Consider the following 13,412-nt stretch of genomic DNA (forward strand, 5'->3'; position numbering starts at 1 on the left):
AACCATCAGGGAACTGAATTAGTTGTATAATTATGTGAGGAGCCTTGCGCTCTATCTCCATTCACTGACGCGTATGTTCGCAACGATGCCGGAACTCCCGAGGTCCCGTCGCGCCGTTGCGAACTTCCGTGCCCACAGTGCCTCCTAACGAGGAAAGCGACGCCGGAACGAAGGTCCCGTCGCGTCCTTCCCGCGGATATGCTCCGCCAACGTTCCACGCGGGTATTGACTCAAGCACGCGTATACCGAAAACATATTCAGACAAGCGTTCGTAATTAAAGTCAACACACATACACTTCAAAACATTCTACAGTAAGATGAAAGGTACTTATATCAGCTACTCGAGCAGCAAAGAAAGAGGAAGGACTTCAGAGTTATGGGATGTTATAAGGGAGAAGTGACACTGATTGGAAGAATGGATCACGTGGTTTTGCTTATCCTATGGAAAACGAACTACAAAAATTACTGGGTTTCGTTGGACTTTGTAGTTTTATTTTGTTTTCCATGTTTATCTTGTTTATATGGTTGCTGCTCGAGTTAGTAAAGAGAAGTCAGAGCATAATCTGAGCCTCCGAGTCTTGACATAGAATCTCTTGGTCTCCTGTTACCTACACTACTTCATGTGTTTCCTGCTGCTCCTCCAACAGCCAGTCCACTTTCTACCTACGTTGTTAATTCTATTCAAATGCCACCTCCCGCCGCAGAGTCGATGGCAGAGTCTCTTTGTCTTTGGGTCCTTTGAGTCATTTGAGGAGATTCTCCATTCCTTCATCTGCTTTCGAAAACATCGAGCATCTCTCAAAAGCTACGCATCTTTATCAGCACTCTGTACTCTGCAGCGATTGAGCGACCCGGCGACTTGACAATTTACCTGAAGTTCATAAAAGAAGCAGATGTATCCTGACGCTTGCAGGAGGGGGGTGCGTTGTCAAAATCTCCTTCTTGGCTTTCGGATCGGGAAGCTTTGAATGCTCCTTCAATCTACGGTAAGACTGTCAGCAGAGAGTTGTTTAACATCAACTGATTCATACTCCTCTGTCTCTCTACTGTTTACTACTCCGAAGTCCCCAGCTGTCCGTCTGTTTCCATGCAAACAGTAAACATTGACTGTCTCCCCAAGAAACTACTGTGCAAAGTGTTCTGAGTGAGCGGAAGGAGACTAAGTCCCCCTTTCGCAGCGTTAGCTGTGTTATCAGCGGCTGTTATATTACAAACTGTGCGCGCTGCTCACTCATAGAACGCTTTTATTGAAGCTATTCGCAGCACCGGGGGTTTACTGGTGGGTTGATCTTGTGCTCCTAATACTCAGCCTATTTGGAATTAAATCCTTTTCGAAACGGTTTGTCTTATTTGTAAATAGCTTCAGCAGTTAGGGAACAAGCACACTGGATTTTCAGGAGCGATTCCACTAAGTGGCCTTTACCTGTTTAAAGGACTTGGTGTTCCGGGCCATTGAAAGTTCTCCTGTGAGGTCGCTGTTTGTGATCTTGCCTCCTGCATGTTGGCACTAGGGTGACCAAAATTGGACCAAAGAATATGAAACTTCGCTGCACCGCTTTGTCAGACAACATAAAGGCTCCTGAGGGTGATGGGTCTTACTTGACGCCCCTGACAGTGGGTGAATCCTCATTAGCTGCAGCAAACATATTACCCCCTCCATTTAACGTCACTATATTAATACAGGCACAAGTACACGCCCAAGTTTCTCCTTAACAGTAGACAGTGGGGGTAACAGAGAAGGATACATAACCCGCCTTGACACAACATTGGAAACGTGGCCTAGAATATACGGTCACGACAAAAAAGATCCAAAAGAAAATAAAGGACCATTTCGGCAAAAAAGGAATAAAAGTCTGAATGACGCTGAGGACGACTCAGATGCTAACTGGGTCCCTCTCCAGGTTATACAAAACCACTTGGTAATGGCAGAAGATCAACTATTTACCCCAAAGACAGATAACATCGCAGCCATTTTGATAGTGGGGGATGGAGATCTGTCCAACCGCCAAGAGCGCATGTCGTCAATCGGAGAAAGATTAGAGGGCAACATTGAAAGAAACACCTCTACGTCAGTGGGTTCACTCCTGGACAACGCTCATTCCAAAGAAGTGACTCTGGTGGCCTTGAATTTTGCGCTAAACTCTTTAGTTTCAGTGTTCGAGCTTCTTAAAACAGAAGTACAGTCCAAAGCAGGGATACTTCTAGAACTTGTGAATGAAATGGCCAAGTGCGAGTCCACAATGGTCGGGTTAAGCATGTTGATCAACTCCGTCATCACTCCTACCATGAAAGAGGTGAGACTCGAACTGGCCAAGCAAGGCCTGGACATTTCATCAATACAAGGCCATTTAAATCTTAAGGAAACAAAAGAAGAGGATACTCATAAACTGTTACGCGAAATAATACAGCTTTTGAAAGAGAAAGCCCCCTCAGGAGAAGCAAGGGGGGACCAGGACATAGAATCAGACCCAATATTTGTTGATACTCCACTCTCCGAGTCCACCTTGGAAGAGTTTAGGAGAATGGGCAATATGGTAGAGGAGTAGTCGAGGTTAGAAATGGCAGCTCCCATACCACCAACTGTGGCGGCGACAATAATATCAGTGGAAACCGAGCAATCTTGGGCACCTAAGTTGTCAGACACACAGAGGGAGAAGAAAAATGAAAAAGAAACAGGAGGGCAAAAAGAAAATAACATTGAGACAGCCCGTGTCACGATCTGAAAAAGAACCAAAAAAATGAAAGACTCAGAAAAGTACAAAAATTACCAATTCAGGAGTGAATCTCTTTTTAAAGAATATTACGCTGCCACCCTGTAACGACTCTTCTGATCTTGACCACAAAGACACCTCCAGCAGCCACAGTCCAGAAAAGCCACTAACCCCATCCTCATCAAGTAGAAAATCTCGGAAGCTGGTGAAGTCTCAACATAAATCACGCAATGTCCAACAAAGAGCTCTACAAGATCAGATTGCGATTATAAGCGTGAGTGAAGGTCTGCAAACAGATCTGAAAGAAAGCTCATTAAAGGTTTTTGAGAAGTCTGGGGGGGGTTAGTTTGGCATTAAAAACAGCTATCAGTGGACCGCAAGAAAAGTCATCCTCCTTAAGCCAGTCGGATGCCATCGCAGGAAACATCAGATGGGCACCAATATTCTTGTAGAAAAACTAATCGGAATTGAAGCAGGGCTTAAGCACCAATGGGCCGCAAAGTACTTGACAGGGGATGAATATAAAGCTGGCTCCTATATTCCTGAAAGCTAGCCAAAAGGATTCATTTGAAGCATAAGCAGTACCCCCAATCTAATTCCCAGTGTGGTACCAACAGTGAGTCATGTAAATCCCCTTCCTATTCTAGGTATGTGGAATGTCTCATGGAAATCAATGGAAATTAAGCCCTATCAATCACAGGAGGGAAAAAGTCATTCAGTCCAAGATAGTAAGCTGCCAATAACGACAAAAAACACAGAGGAAATACTGAATTTTGCTATTTCGAGAATCTGGCTAAGACTTTTAACAAATATTAAACAACATAAATCTCTTAGCAGATCTGTGATTCTCGGCCTCTTAAAAAAGTTAGAAATCTCTTTCTGTTCTCAACAAGCGATATAGAATTTGTGAGATTTCCTAACTTACAAGATTTTCACTTCGTGGAAGTAGGCCTTTCATAAAAGAAGACACAGATGGCTATTTTGACTACATCCAGAGATTTGGAGCGGCTAGGTTTAAGGGTTTTCTCTGAACCTCTGCTAGGTATTGTTCAAGGTTGCTTGATAGCTAAGGAGACCACAAAGGAAAACCATTGTAGAGGAGAGGAGGCCCCAGAAGCAATTCAGATGGGAGGAAGAAGAGAAGCATGTAGAGACATTTCTCAGGACAGTGCATTGAGTCTCTTGCCGGAAATCCTGTCCCAAGTTCTTCAGAAATTGGGTGTAGGAACCCAGCAGCTTTAGAAGCAAGTGCCTACATATAGTTAGTTGGAACACGCCGGGCTCCAATACCTTCAAAGTTAAAAGGATGCATGATTATTTGTTTAACCTAAACGATATACTTTTATTTCGGGAAACATGGCTGGTAAACCCTGTGGAGATCGAGGGATATACAATCCATTGTTTTCCAGCATCACAAAAATTGAAAAGAAGACCATCCGGTGGACTCCTGAAGGCATTTAAAAATAAGGCAGTAAAAACAATTATCCCGATATTTTAAAATGCTGTGGGAATCCAGGCATGTAGAGTGCATTTAAACAGCGATATGCCAGATCCCATTTGGGTAATCATTAACATCTATTGGAACCCCGCCTGCTCTGAACTTTCGGTTTTTCTGGCAATATTAGACTCATTGTTACTAACTATCAAGTCACATACTGGAGGCGCCAGTATAGTTCTTCTGGGGACCTTAACTCAGTATGTGTGCAGTTACCAAAGAAAAATGATAGTCTACCCACTAGAAGAATCTCAAAAAATGGGTGGACATGGATAGACTTTTTGGACTCATTGGACCTGAAGATGTTAACCGGATGCACAGGAGGGGATTCTGTCCCTATTACAACCATTGCAACTTGGCATAGAGCATAAAGCAAACTCCTCATCAGTCTTGGACTATGTATTTGTTTCTCCGGGTGTATTTGCCCGTCCTTCGATCCTGTTAAGCACAATGGGGGTAGCGACCATTCCCGGTTGGAACTATCATTCCCAGATTTATCAGCCCTGCACTCAGATGTAAACTTGCAGGACCTCTCTGGCAATAAAGGGAAAATTAGGCTTGTTAAATACAGGCATGATGGAAAAAAACCTGAACAGCCAATTAAAGAAGATCCCTAACTGTGTCTGGAAGACTCATTGTCACCCAGATAAATGTATAAAATGTATATGGTCCACTGTATCGTATCATATATCATATCATATCATACTGTACCCCCTACCAAGCCAGGGGCAGGGATTAATCAAAAGCATGTACACAGTTTTGATGAGGTGACTTGGCAAAAAGAAAAAGAGAACTCAGAAGACGCCTGAGAGGGTTAAGGCTGATACATTCTGTCTCTGAGTCATACAATTCCAAGGCTAAGAGTGCAAGAGCGGATTACAAACATTGGTCAGGGAACCATAGAGCTTTAAGGCTACAAAAAGATGGGGAACAAATGTTAAAACTCCTAAATGAAAGTAACTCCAGAAACTTCTGGTTGGTCATGGGGCAGATCGAACCTCAATCTAACAGCACCCTTTGCAATCTTGTATCAGAATCGAGGTGGGTGGAATATCTTGCTGAAGTTTTTGGGGACCCTACGGGGACCCATGAGAGTCCAACCCCCAATGTTCCTTGGCATCTTGCATTTAACGAGGAGGATATCAGTGATATCATCCTCAAGTCATCAACTTCAAGAGCTGCGGGACCGAATGGCCTCACCTGCCAGGTTCTTAAAAATGACCTGAAATTATGGTCACGCCTATTATACCATCTTTTTAGGGAGATCTTCAGGAGGAGACTTTTTCCACCTTCATGGATGATCGCTCTGGTTATACCCTTTTTCAAGGGGGGCGACCGATTAAATCCGGTAAATTACCGTGCGATCGCCCTCCTTGATATAGATAGCAAGGTGTTTATGAAGCTCCTACTGAATGAATTATCAAACTGGGTAGAGAAAAAACAGATCCTGTCTCACTTTCAAACAGGCTTTATACAGGGTCTCTCCACTGCCCTGAACCGCCTGGTCCTAAATTTAGCAAGCGAAAACACCATGGGGAAGTGTGAAGCACCTTTGTATGGAGCCCGGGTGGACCTTTCCAAGGCCTTTGATCAGGTCGATAGGGCGATCCATTGGAGAAAACTGAGGGGCTGGGGGATCCCAGAACCATTACTAGCGATGTTGGTTGAACTGCATAAGGATACCTTCTTGAGGGTACGCCTAGATAACCAAGACCATCTTTCAGAGCTGATTAAGGCCAAAGGGGGGTCAGGCAGGGGTGCCTGGGTGCGCCGCTTTTTTTCAATCTGTTCTTGCCAGATATGGGCGTCCACCTTGAGACGTCTGTACTGCCCAGCCCATTGATAAATGGCGTTAAGATCCATTGGCTGGCCTATGTAGCCGACATTGTGTTGTTGGATAAATCAGCTATAGGCCTGCAGCGACTCCTGTCCAAATTGGGTGAATATGCTGGGCTAAATAAATTATCTATAAATTCCCTAAAGTTGAAGATTCTAGTCTTCAGACATCCACAGAAAAAGATTAAGTATTCAAACTGGGTCCTCGAAGGCCCAATCATCCCAAGAGCTGAATAACTGACATACCTGGGCAATAGAATCTATGCCTCTCCAGCATGCGACAAAGCTGAGTTAGATATAACTGGCAAAGTATTGCAACTTACATCGCAGATGCAAAAACGAAACTCAACATTTTCTATTATACCTTTAATCAAATTCTACAAGGCAATGGCGGCGGTGGCAGTGATGCACTGATCATGTACGGTCTAGAGGCAAAGCCTCAACTCTGGCGAACAAATTGGAATACTCTAGAGGGTCAACTATGGAAGAGGGCCCTCAGGCTTCCAATAAGAACAGCATTCTGGAATTTGTGCTTCGAACTAGGCCTAAGGTCACTGGCCTGCATTGCCAACTGGAAATTGATCACACTTTATCGGGAGATTGTCACTGGGCAAAAAAACCAAACTGTACAGTGACATTAAAGTGCATCCTGAATATTCCAGATCAAATATCCTGACAAAGCTTGAAAATAGGGTGAGAGAGGCATTGGAAGGGTCGATTTTAAAGCTGGAGACCCTAGTGACGAATCCTCTGAAGGTAAAACGAGAACTCGAAACACTTGACTGGATAGAAACAATTGCAAAGGTGAGGCAGGCCACACCATTCAATCCTTTTCTCTCAGTTGAGAAAATATCTGGCTACCTCCCACGCTATCTGGTGAAGTTCCCAGATAAATCATTGAGAAATAACTTTCTGAGGATTAGATTAAATCTAATACATACCGGCAAAGTACTGGTAAAGCGAAATCAAGGGGGGATAAGCAATAAAACTATGTAAAAGCTTCGACATTCCCTCGAACCAATCACTTAGACATCTCCTGATGGAATGTGAGGGAACGTGGAATGTTCGTTTGGCCCTCTTTAGAAGAATCCACGCATTCAGTAATGTAGAAGAAGAAGAAGTAGCTGTATGCTTTTGGGATGGATTGATTTCTGGACATAACATTGCTTTTACAGCAGCCATAATACAGGTATTGGAAAAGTGTAATGTTCTAACTGGAAGATATGCGGACTGCAGAAAATAACCATTGTCCTCAGTGTTTTTTTTCTCATTCTTATCTACCCGCTCTCCATGATATGGTTACTCGAGGAGTACTGGTTTACGTGACAACAATCTTAAACTGTTATGTTGCTCCTGTTCCCAAGTGAACCTCAATCTGATTGCAAACATGGGTAGGTGTACTAATTTGTACCTTGAATTGTCTGGTTTTATTTGGTTGTTTGCATATTTTGTCAAAATTACTTTTTTTATATATCTTCTTTTTAAGTATGTTGAATTTGTAAAGGTTTATTCGTTGTTAAACCAAATGCAATTAAAAACAATTATACTAATAAAAGGTATTAGCACGACCATGGGCAGTCTATGGGTGGGCAAATAACGAAACAACACATACACTGTGTCCATCCTCATATGCCATTCACCCTATCTGTAATGCAATAGTTTCGGATTATAGATGGCGCTAAAGCGCCAGCTAATCGCTCCAACTAAAAATTATACACACATGACGCTGGCCTGTCGAGAATCGAAAATACGCACGCTCAGTAGTCTTCGAGCTTCATACTGACTTAGTGGAGGTGACGTGCTGTGAGTTTACGCATGCGTAGCGTGTGTTTACGGAAGTCCTGTGTTCTGGTCATGTCTCGCCGGGGAAAAGAGGAGTTCGATCGTCGCTACCAGGTGACCGGCAGCCGCCTGAACGAGCGGGGCTTCACCGAGTACAGAGTGACGGCTGAGGTGAGAGAGCGGTTAATTGGAACTAGACATTAGCGAACAGGAATCGGGTGTATAGGAATGATAAGGATAGCAGCGTTGGGGTGGTGGGATAACCTGCAGGGAGTGATTCTAAGAGGGAGAATACGCTCTCTGCACAAAACAATCCGGCGGAGAACTTCAGCTCGCGCACACATTTGTTCAAACCCTGTTTCCAGAAGTCAGCTTGTGGGCGATCAGTCTATAAAGGGTAGTAAACGAGGCTTGAGAAACGTTCGATCTCAAAAAGCTAGTTGATGTGGACGTTTGATCTAAAAATGACCCCGCGTGAGAAGAAAAATCTGTCTGCCGAGGGTAACCTATGACAAGGGCCCAACGAAACCTACATTTGGGGGGGGGGGTATCTGGTGATGGGAGGGGCCAGTGCCACTTTCTAAACTGGGTGTGGCAAACTTGGAGGCTCCGCCACCCCTGTTCAACCCCCCCTCCACCCCAGGGTTGTCTGGCATGGGGCCCAAGTATCAAATTGTAGCTGTCCAGCACTGCACATAGGCGCACACGCAATTACACATTCATTAGCTTAATCATCCCATTCACGATACACTCACTAATTTACATGCGCACCCAGCCTCCATACATCATACACTCATTCTCACACACACGCACAACAGTTTTTTTTTATATACACTAAACGATGTGCCAAACCTTGTAGACCATATTTGCCTTTATTGCTTAAATCAACATTTCAACACTTGGGTATTATAATCAAGGTTTCCAGCCCTTCCGAATGACACGTGCTTTGGCTTCTAAGCCTTTTTCAAATCCGGGCTAAGTTTCAAAATGTACTAGTCATTAGGAACACATATAATACACATAAAACAAATATGGCAGGTGAGTGCTGCGCGACCCCCCCAGCTCCCCATTTTGGGAAAAAAAAGAAAGAAAAAATGTGTGCTCTAAAAAGCATGTGGCGGGAGGTCGCTGCGGGCTCTCCCCCATGGCCCTACGGCTTCCTGGGCCTCCGTTCCCCGCCCCCCAGACCTCCCAGCCAACGTGATTGGTGCCCTGCACCCTCATTAAGGTCACCCCAGGGCAGCCTCTGCCCGGAAGCCCCCAGCGGCTAAGGGCCCCAAGGCCAAGGGCGCCTCCTACATTGGCAGCTCCAAGATGTGTCTGCAGGTGTCCGCAGGGGAAGCCAGTGAAGCCAGCAGTCAACAGACACCAACAAAAACTGTGAGTGTGGCATGGGTTTGGAGTGGAGCAATTACTCTACTCCAGAAAACCCCTGCCACTCTATCTTACCTCCCATTAACATAGTCTGCCATAGACTCACACCAGGTACACTCAGTAAGTTTTGTGACCACTAGACTGAACTTATTCATGACGGGATTGTGGAAGTTACCTTGCATTACATACTAACATACTTGTCAAGGTCAACAAGCGCCACACTTAGATGAAACTTCAATATTAGTATGCCCACACTCAGAATTGTGAATATTAGCCTGCGTCACATCGAGATAGGACTCTGAATGTTAGCATGTCCACACTTAGATAGAATTGTTAATGTTAGCCTGCGCCGCATCTGGATGGGACTGTGTATGTTGGCATGCCCACACCTAGATGGAATCCTAAGCATTGGCCTGCGCCGCATCCAGAGTTGTGAGGGTCAACAGGTGCCACACTTGGACAGAACTGTGAATGTTAGCATGCTAAAGGTCAGGTAACCCACTAACCAATATAAGCTGAAACTCAGCATACTTATTTCACTCAAAAACTCACACAACCATCTCGCGTGCAACAAGCCACACGCACTTCACAACACTGCAACAACACATAAGCCGGAGCAACAGCACACGGACTGACACCGATCCAATACCCGCACCAAAGCTCAGCATCTGGTGTATACCGAGTTGAAGCTGCCAACAGAACACTACTCCTCTCACTATCCTACTCCCTCTTCACCTTACTAACCCATCCCACCTTATTTACAGATCCGCCATAGCGCCTGGGGACCAATTCCGTTGGTGACGGTGCGCAGTATAAATACCTTTAGCATTTAAATGACAGGGTGGGTTGGTGATGGGGAGGATTTGTGGGGTTTGGAAAGAGACAAAAATGATAAAAACAAGAAAGTATAAAATCCTTCTTAGCGTATTTCTTATGTCCTGTTTTTATACATTTCTCAGCATATTTCTTCAGCACTAATTTCCACACTCTTTCAAAATACATACATGAATTCAATATCATTTGTTTAATCGGTGCACATTGCGTACGTTGCTGGCTTAACATCCTTCTATTCTAATATCTTCTCGTTTGTCTTTCAAATGTTGGGATAATCCCTCCTGCAACGAAATATATGATCATGTGTCTAACATTTTCCCAAATGATGAAAAGTCCATCGTCACTCCATCTATTTTGCGCTTTAAATCAAAAAGTTTACTCTGCGTTTTTTCCTTCTTCTGATGTATCCGATCGATCATGAGAAGTAAGATGGTTTCTGTGGCCCCAAATCTGATCTGATGCACTCTATTCCATTAATCTTACCTGCTTGTTGATCTGCTAGCTCCGAGTGACCAGCCGGCGCCATCTCCCTAATGTTGACGGTCGTTTCCTAGGTGATCGTGAAACGGCAAGCTGTCTTCTCTTTCTTGTTTTTAGGTGGCCGCCATGTTTTGGGACCGCTTCAGGTGCCTATTTTATAAATACAAGTGTAATAAGCCGCTTCTGATCCCTATTATATGGATTCAAGATAATCCCAACTCTCCATTTCAATGCAATTTTTTAAATAAAAACATATCAATTCCAAACAAAATATTGAACTCCTAACCTTTTTGTTTATGCCTTAATGGCTGCTAACGCCTTAGTTGGCTTTTCCTGTTTATGTGAACAAGGAAAGCTTGCTAAATTCATGCGCTGCATTTTGCGCTTTAAATAAAATAGAATTGCGCAACATGTTTGCTTAGGTCTATTGTATTTGTTCTCGGGATCTGAAGCGGCTTCCAAAAACATGGTGACCGCCTGAGAATGAATGAGAGCCTAAGTGTCATACGCATAACACTGTAAGTTAGAAGAGAAGGTAGAGATGAGGTGTGCCAGTGGTGCCAAGTAGACGTTGAACAGCGGTGTGAGCGCTTGGAACTCTGAGGAGCACCACATGTGGAAAGAGAGGCGGTGGAGGGAAAGTACCCAAGTTGGACCTGGGAGGGTCGATCAAGGAGGAAGGAGGTCAACCAGGCTAAGGCCTGATCCGTGATACCCCGGTTGTCAAAGAGACGATTGATCAGGATAGCGTGGTTGACCATGCTGAAAGCAGAGGAAAGACCAAGGAGGAGGGGGACAGAAGGAATAGTTGAGTCTGGATTAGCGAGCAGGTCTTCACGGATGTTCAGGAGAGCAGTTTCTGTGCTTCTGGCTGCTCTGATGCCAGACTGATGGTCATGGGGACAACCAACAGATTCAGTATGTACAGTAAGCTGGGAGATGGACCGCTTTTCTAGGAGTTTGCCCAGGAAAGGAGTGATAAAGATCAGGCGGTAGTTTGCAGGAGAGGAAGGAACGGCAGAAGACTTCTTAAGGAGGGGGTACACAAGGGAGTGCTCAAGGGGGGAGGGGAAAGTTCCAGTGGCAAAAGACTGATTGCAGAAATCGACCAAGGCAGGAGCGTGGGTGTTGATGTGGTACTTGATGGTTCTGGAGGAGCAGGGGAGCACCTGCTTGGACAACACTTTCATAGATGTCATGATCGCAGCAAAGGAGCACAGTTCCCATTTCAGAAATACTAGGGAAGCAAGGAACTTCATATCAGTCAGTTGGTCAACAATGGCTTCAAGCCTGGCACAAATGGCATTTGTCTCATTCATAGCATAGCACCCATAGGCTCACATAGCGCTTACATTTGTTTTTTCCTACACTCAACATGGCTGCCCCCAAGTTCATTGTTAACTCACAGCACATACTACACCTGTTGCAGAGGGAGCTACTTAAGCCCCGCCTTGGCTGGAGTGCTCGCTTTGTGTCTTCTCCGCTGACAGCTGGTAACGCTTCCAGCGATCTCCTGACAGAACCTGTCAAAGGAAAAACGAAGTTAAGAGATATTGGTTTCCACAGAAAATCAACAGAATTCCATTGTTGTAGTTGTAAAGACTTACCGAACCGAAGTATTTCTGAAGCGTTTCCTCAGTCATCAGTTATTTTCTAAGTCTCTGCATCTTCTGTCAGAAGTTATGTCGCAGCCGTAGCATCAACCTCACAGCAGTGCCTTCATTCAAAAGTTTTCTTCAGCAGTCTCTGCATCGCCCGAAGGTATTTTATCTACTATTTTATCTACAGCTTTCTGAAAACCTGCAAAACATAAGTTATTTTCGTTAATGTATGAACTTGAAATAAGAAGTTTTTACATATGTTGCTTACCTGAAGTCCCAGCAAGTATTTCTTCGCCTAGTTATTACCGCGCTCGTCTCCGAAGGCTGCAATTACTCCGTTAAGACGAACTTATGTTTATTTAACATTTCCTCATACCGAGTAGAATCGCAGCTATACCGCAGTATCTACCCTTTTCTAAGAGCCAAGAACCTGCAAAATAAATGGGAACATTTTAGAAAGAGAGATCTCTCAAACGTAGGGGCTGTTCAGAATCTGACAAACTATATTTTTTTTCACCAAAAACTCACCCAAGATAACTCTTAAGAGGCGGCAAGGACATTATTCTGACAGGAATCTTTTGAACACTGCAGTCTCTCAAGTTAAGTTTCCAAACCAACGCACCCCTGTAGAATACAGGATGGAGAGCTCCACAAAACCTAAGCACAGGTGAGAAGGGAGGGATTTATCAGAGGCACACTGCACTACAGTTTTTCATGCAAATAGAAGTTACAGTAGTTCTATTGTTATAATTGTTGTTTTCACACAATAAGAGCCCAGATAACAGATCCTCTAGCTGAGAAGGCATTACGCTCCACCGGAGTCCCAGGTAAGCGTTACAGAACGCGAAGCCGTTCTTAAACTACTCCACCTGAGCATAATGGAGGACACAGGAATAGATCATTTATCCCAGCTTTTGGGAGAGTTAAGGGCAGAGGTCCATGCAGCTAGGTCTGAAACCAACTCTCTTAGGCGAGAGTTGGTGGTTAACAGAGAGCGCACTGAGGAATTGGGCTGCCAATTGCCTCAGTCCCAAGTAGGACAAGCACCACTTCCTAGTGGGGTTTCACAGGGTCAAATTTCCGCTCCCAGTCCTCCTCTAGAAGTAGTTTTACCCAGGAATATTCCCCTAGCAGCCCAGAGAGATTTACAGGGGATCCACAGCGTTTTGAAGTTTTTATGAACCAATGTAATTTACACTTTCTATGTAGACCTGGGATCTTTCCTTCAGATCAGGCCAAGGTGGCATTTGTGTTGTCATATTTGGGGGGATGGACATGCTGCGGACTGGTCCATACCCT

The 13,412-nt window shown here is 44.5% G+C and overlaps 1 protein-coding gene across 2 annotated transcripts in view; it reads left to right on the forward strand.

The window, feature by feature from the left end:
• The first annotated feature begins 7,699 nt into the window (after window positions 1-7,699).
• SNX15 (sorting nexin 15) overlaps window positions 7,700-13,412 on the forward strand; it is a 563,181-nt gene continuing 557,468 nt past the window's right edge. Inside the window, exon 1 of one of the 2 annotated variants that reach the window (XM_069645084.1) lies at window positions 7,700-7,995. In XM_069645084.1, coding sequence (XP_069501185.1) covers window positions 7,858-7,995 — 138 coding nt within the window. In that variant the 5' untranslated portion in view covers window positions 7,700-7,857. The remainder of the gene's footprint in view (window positions 7,996-13,412) is intronic. The other variant, XM_069645085.1, reaches the window with a different exon arrangement.

This window comes from Ambystoma mexicanum, chromosome 2p (genome assembly GCF_040938575.1).
Source record: "Ambystoma mexicanum isolate Mex_15411 chromosome 2p, UKY_AmexF1_1, whole genome shotgun sequence".
NCBI lineage: Eukaryota > Metazoa > Chordata > Amphibia > Caudata > Ambystomatidae > Ambystoma > Ambystoma mexicanum.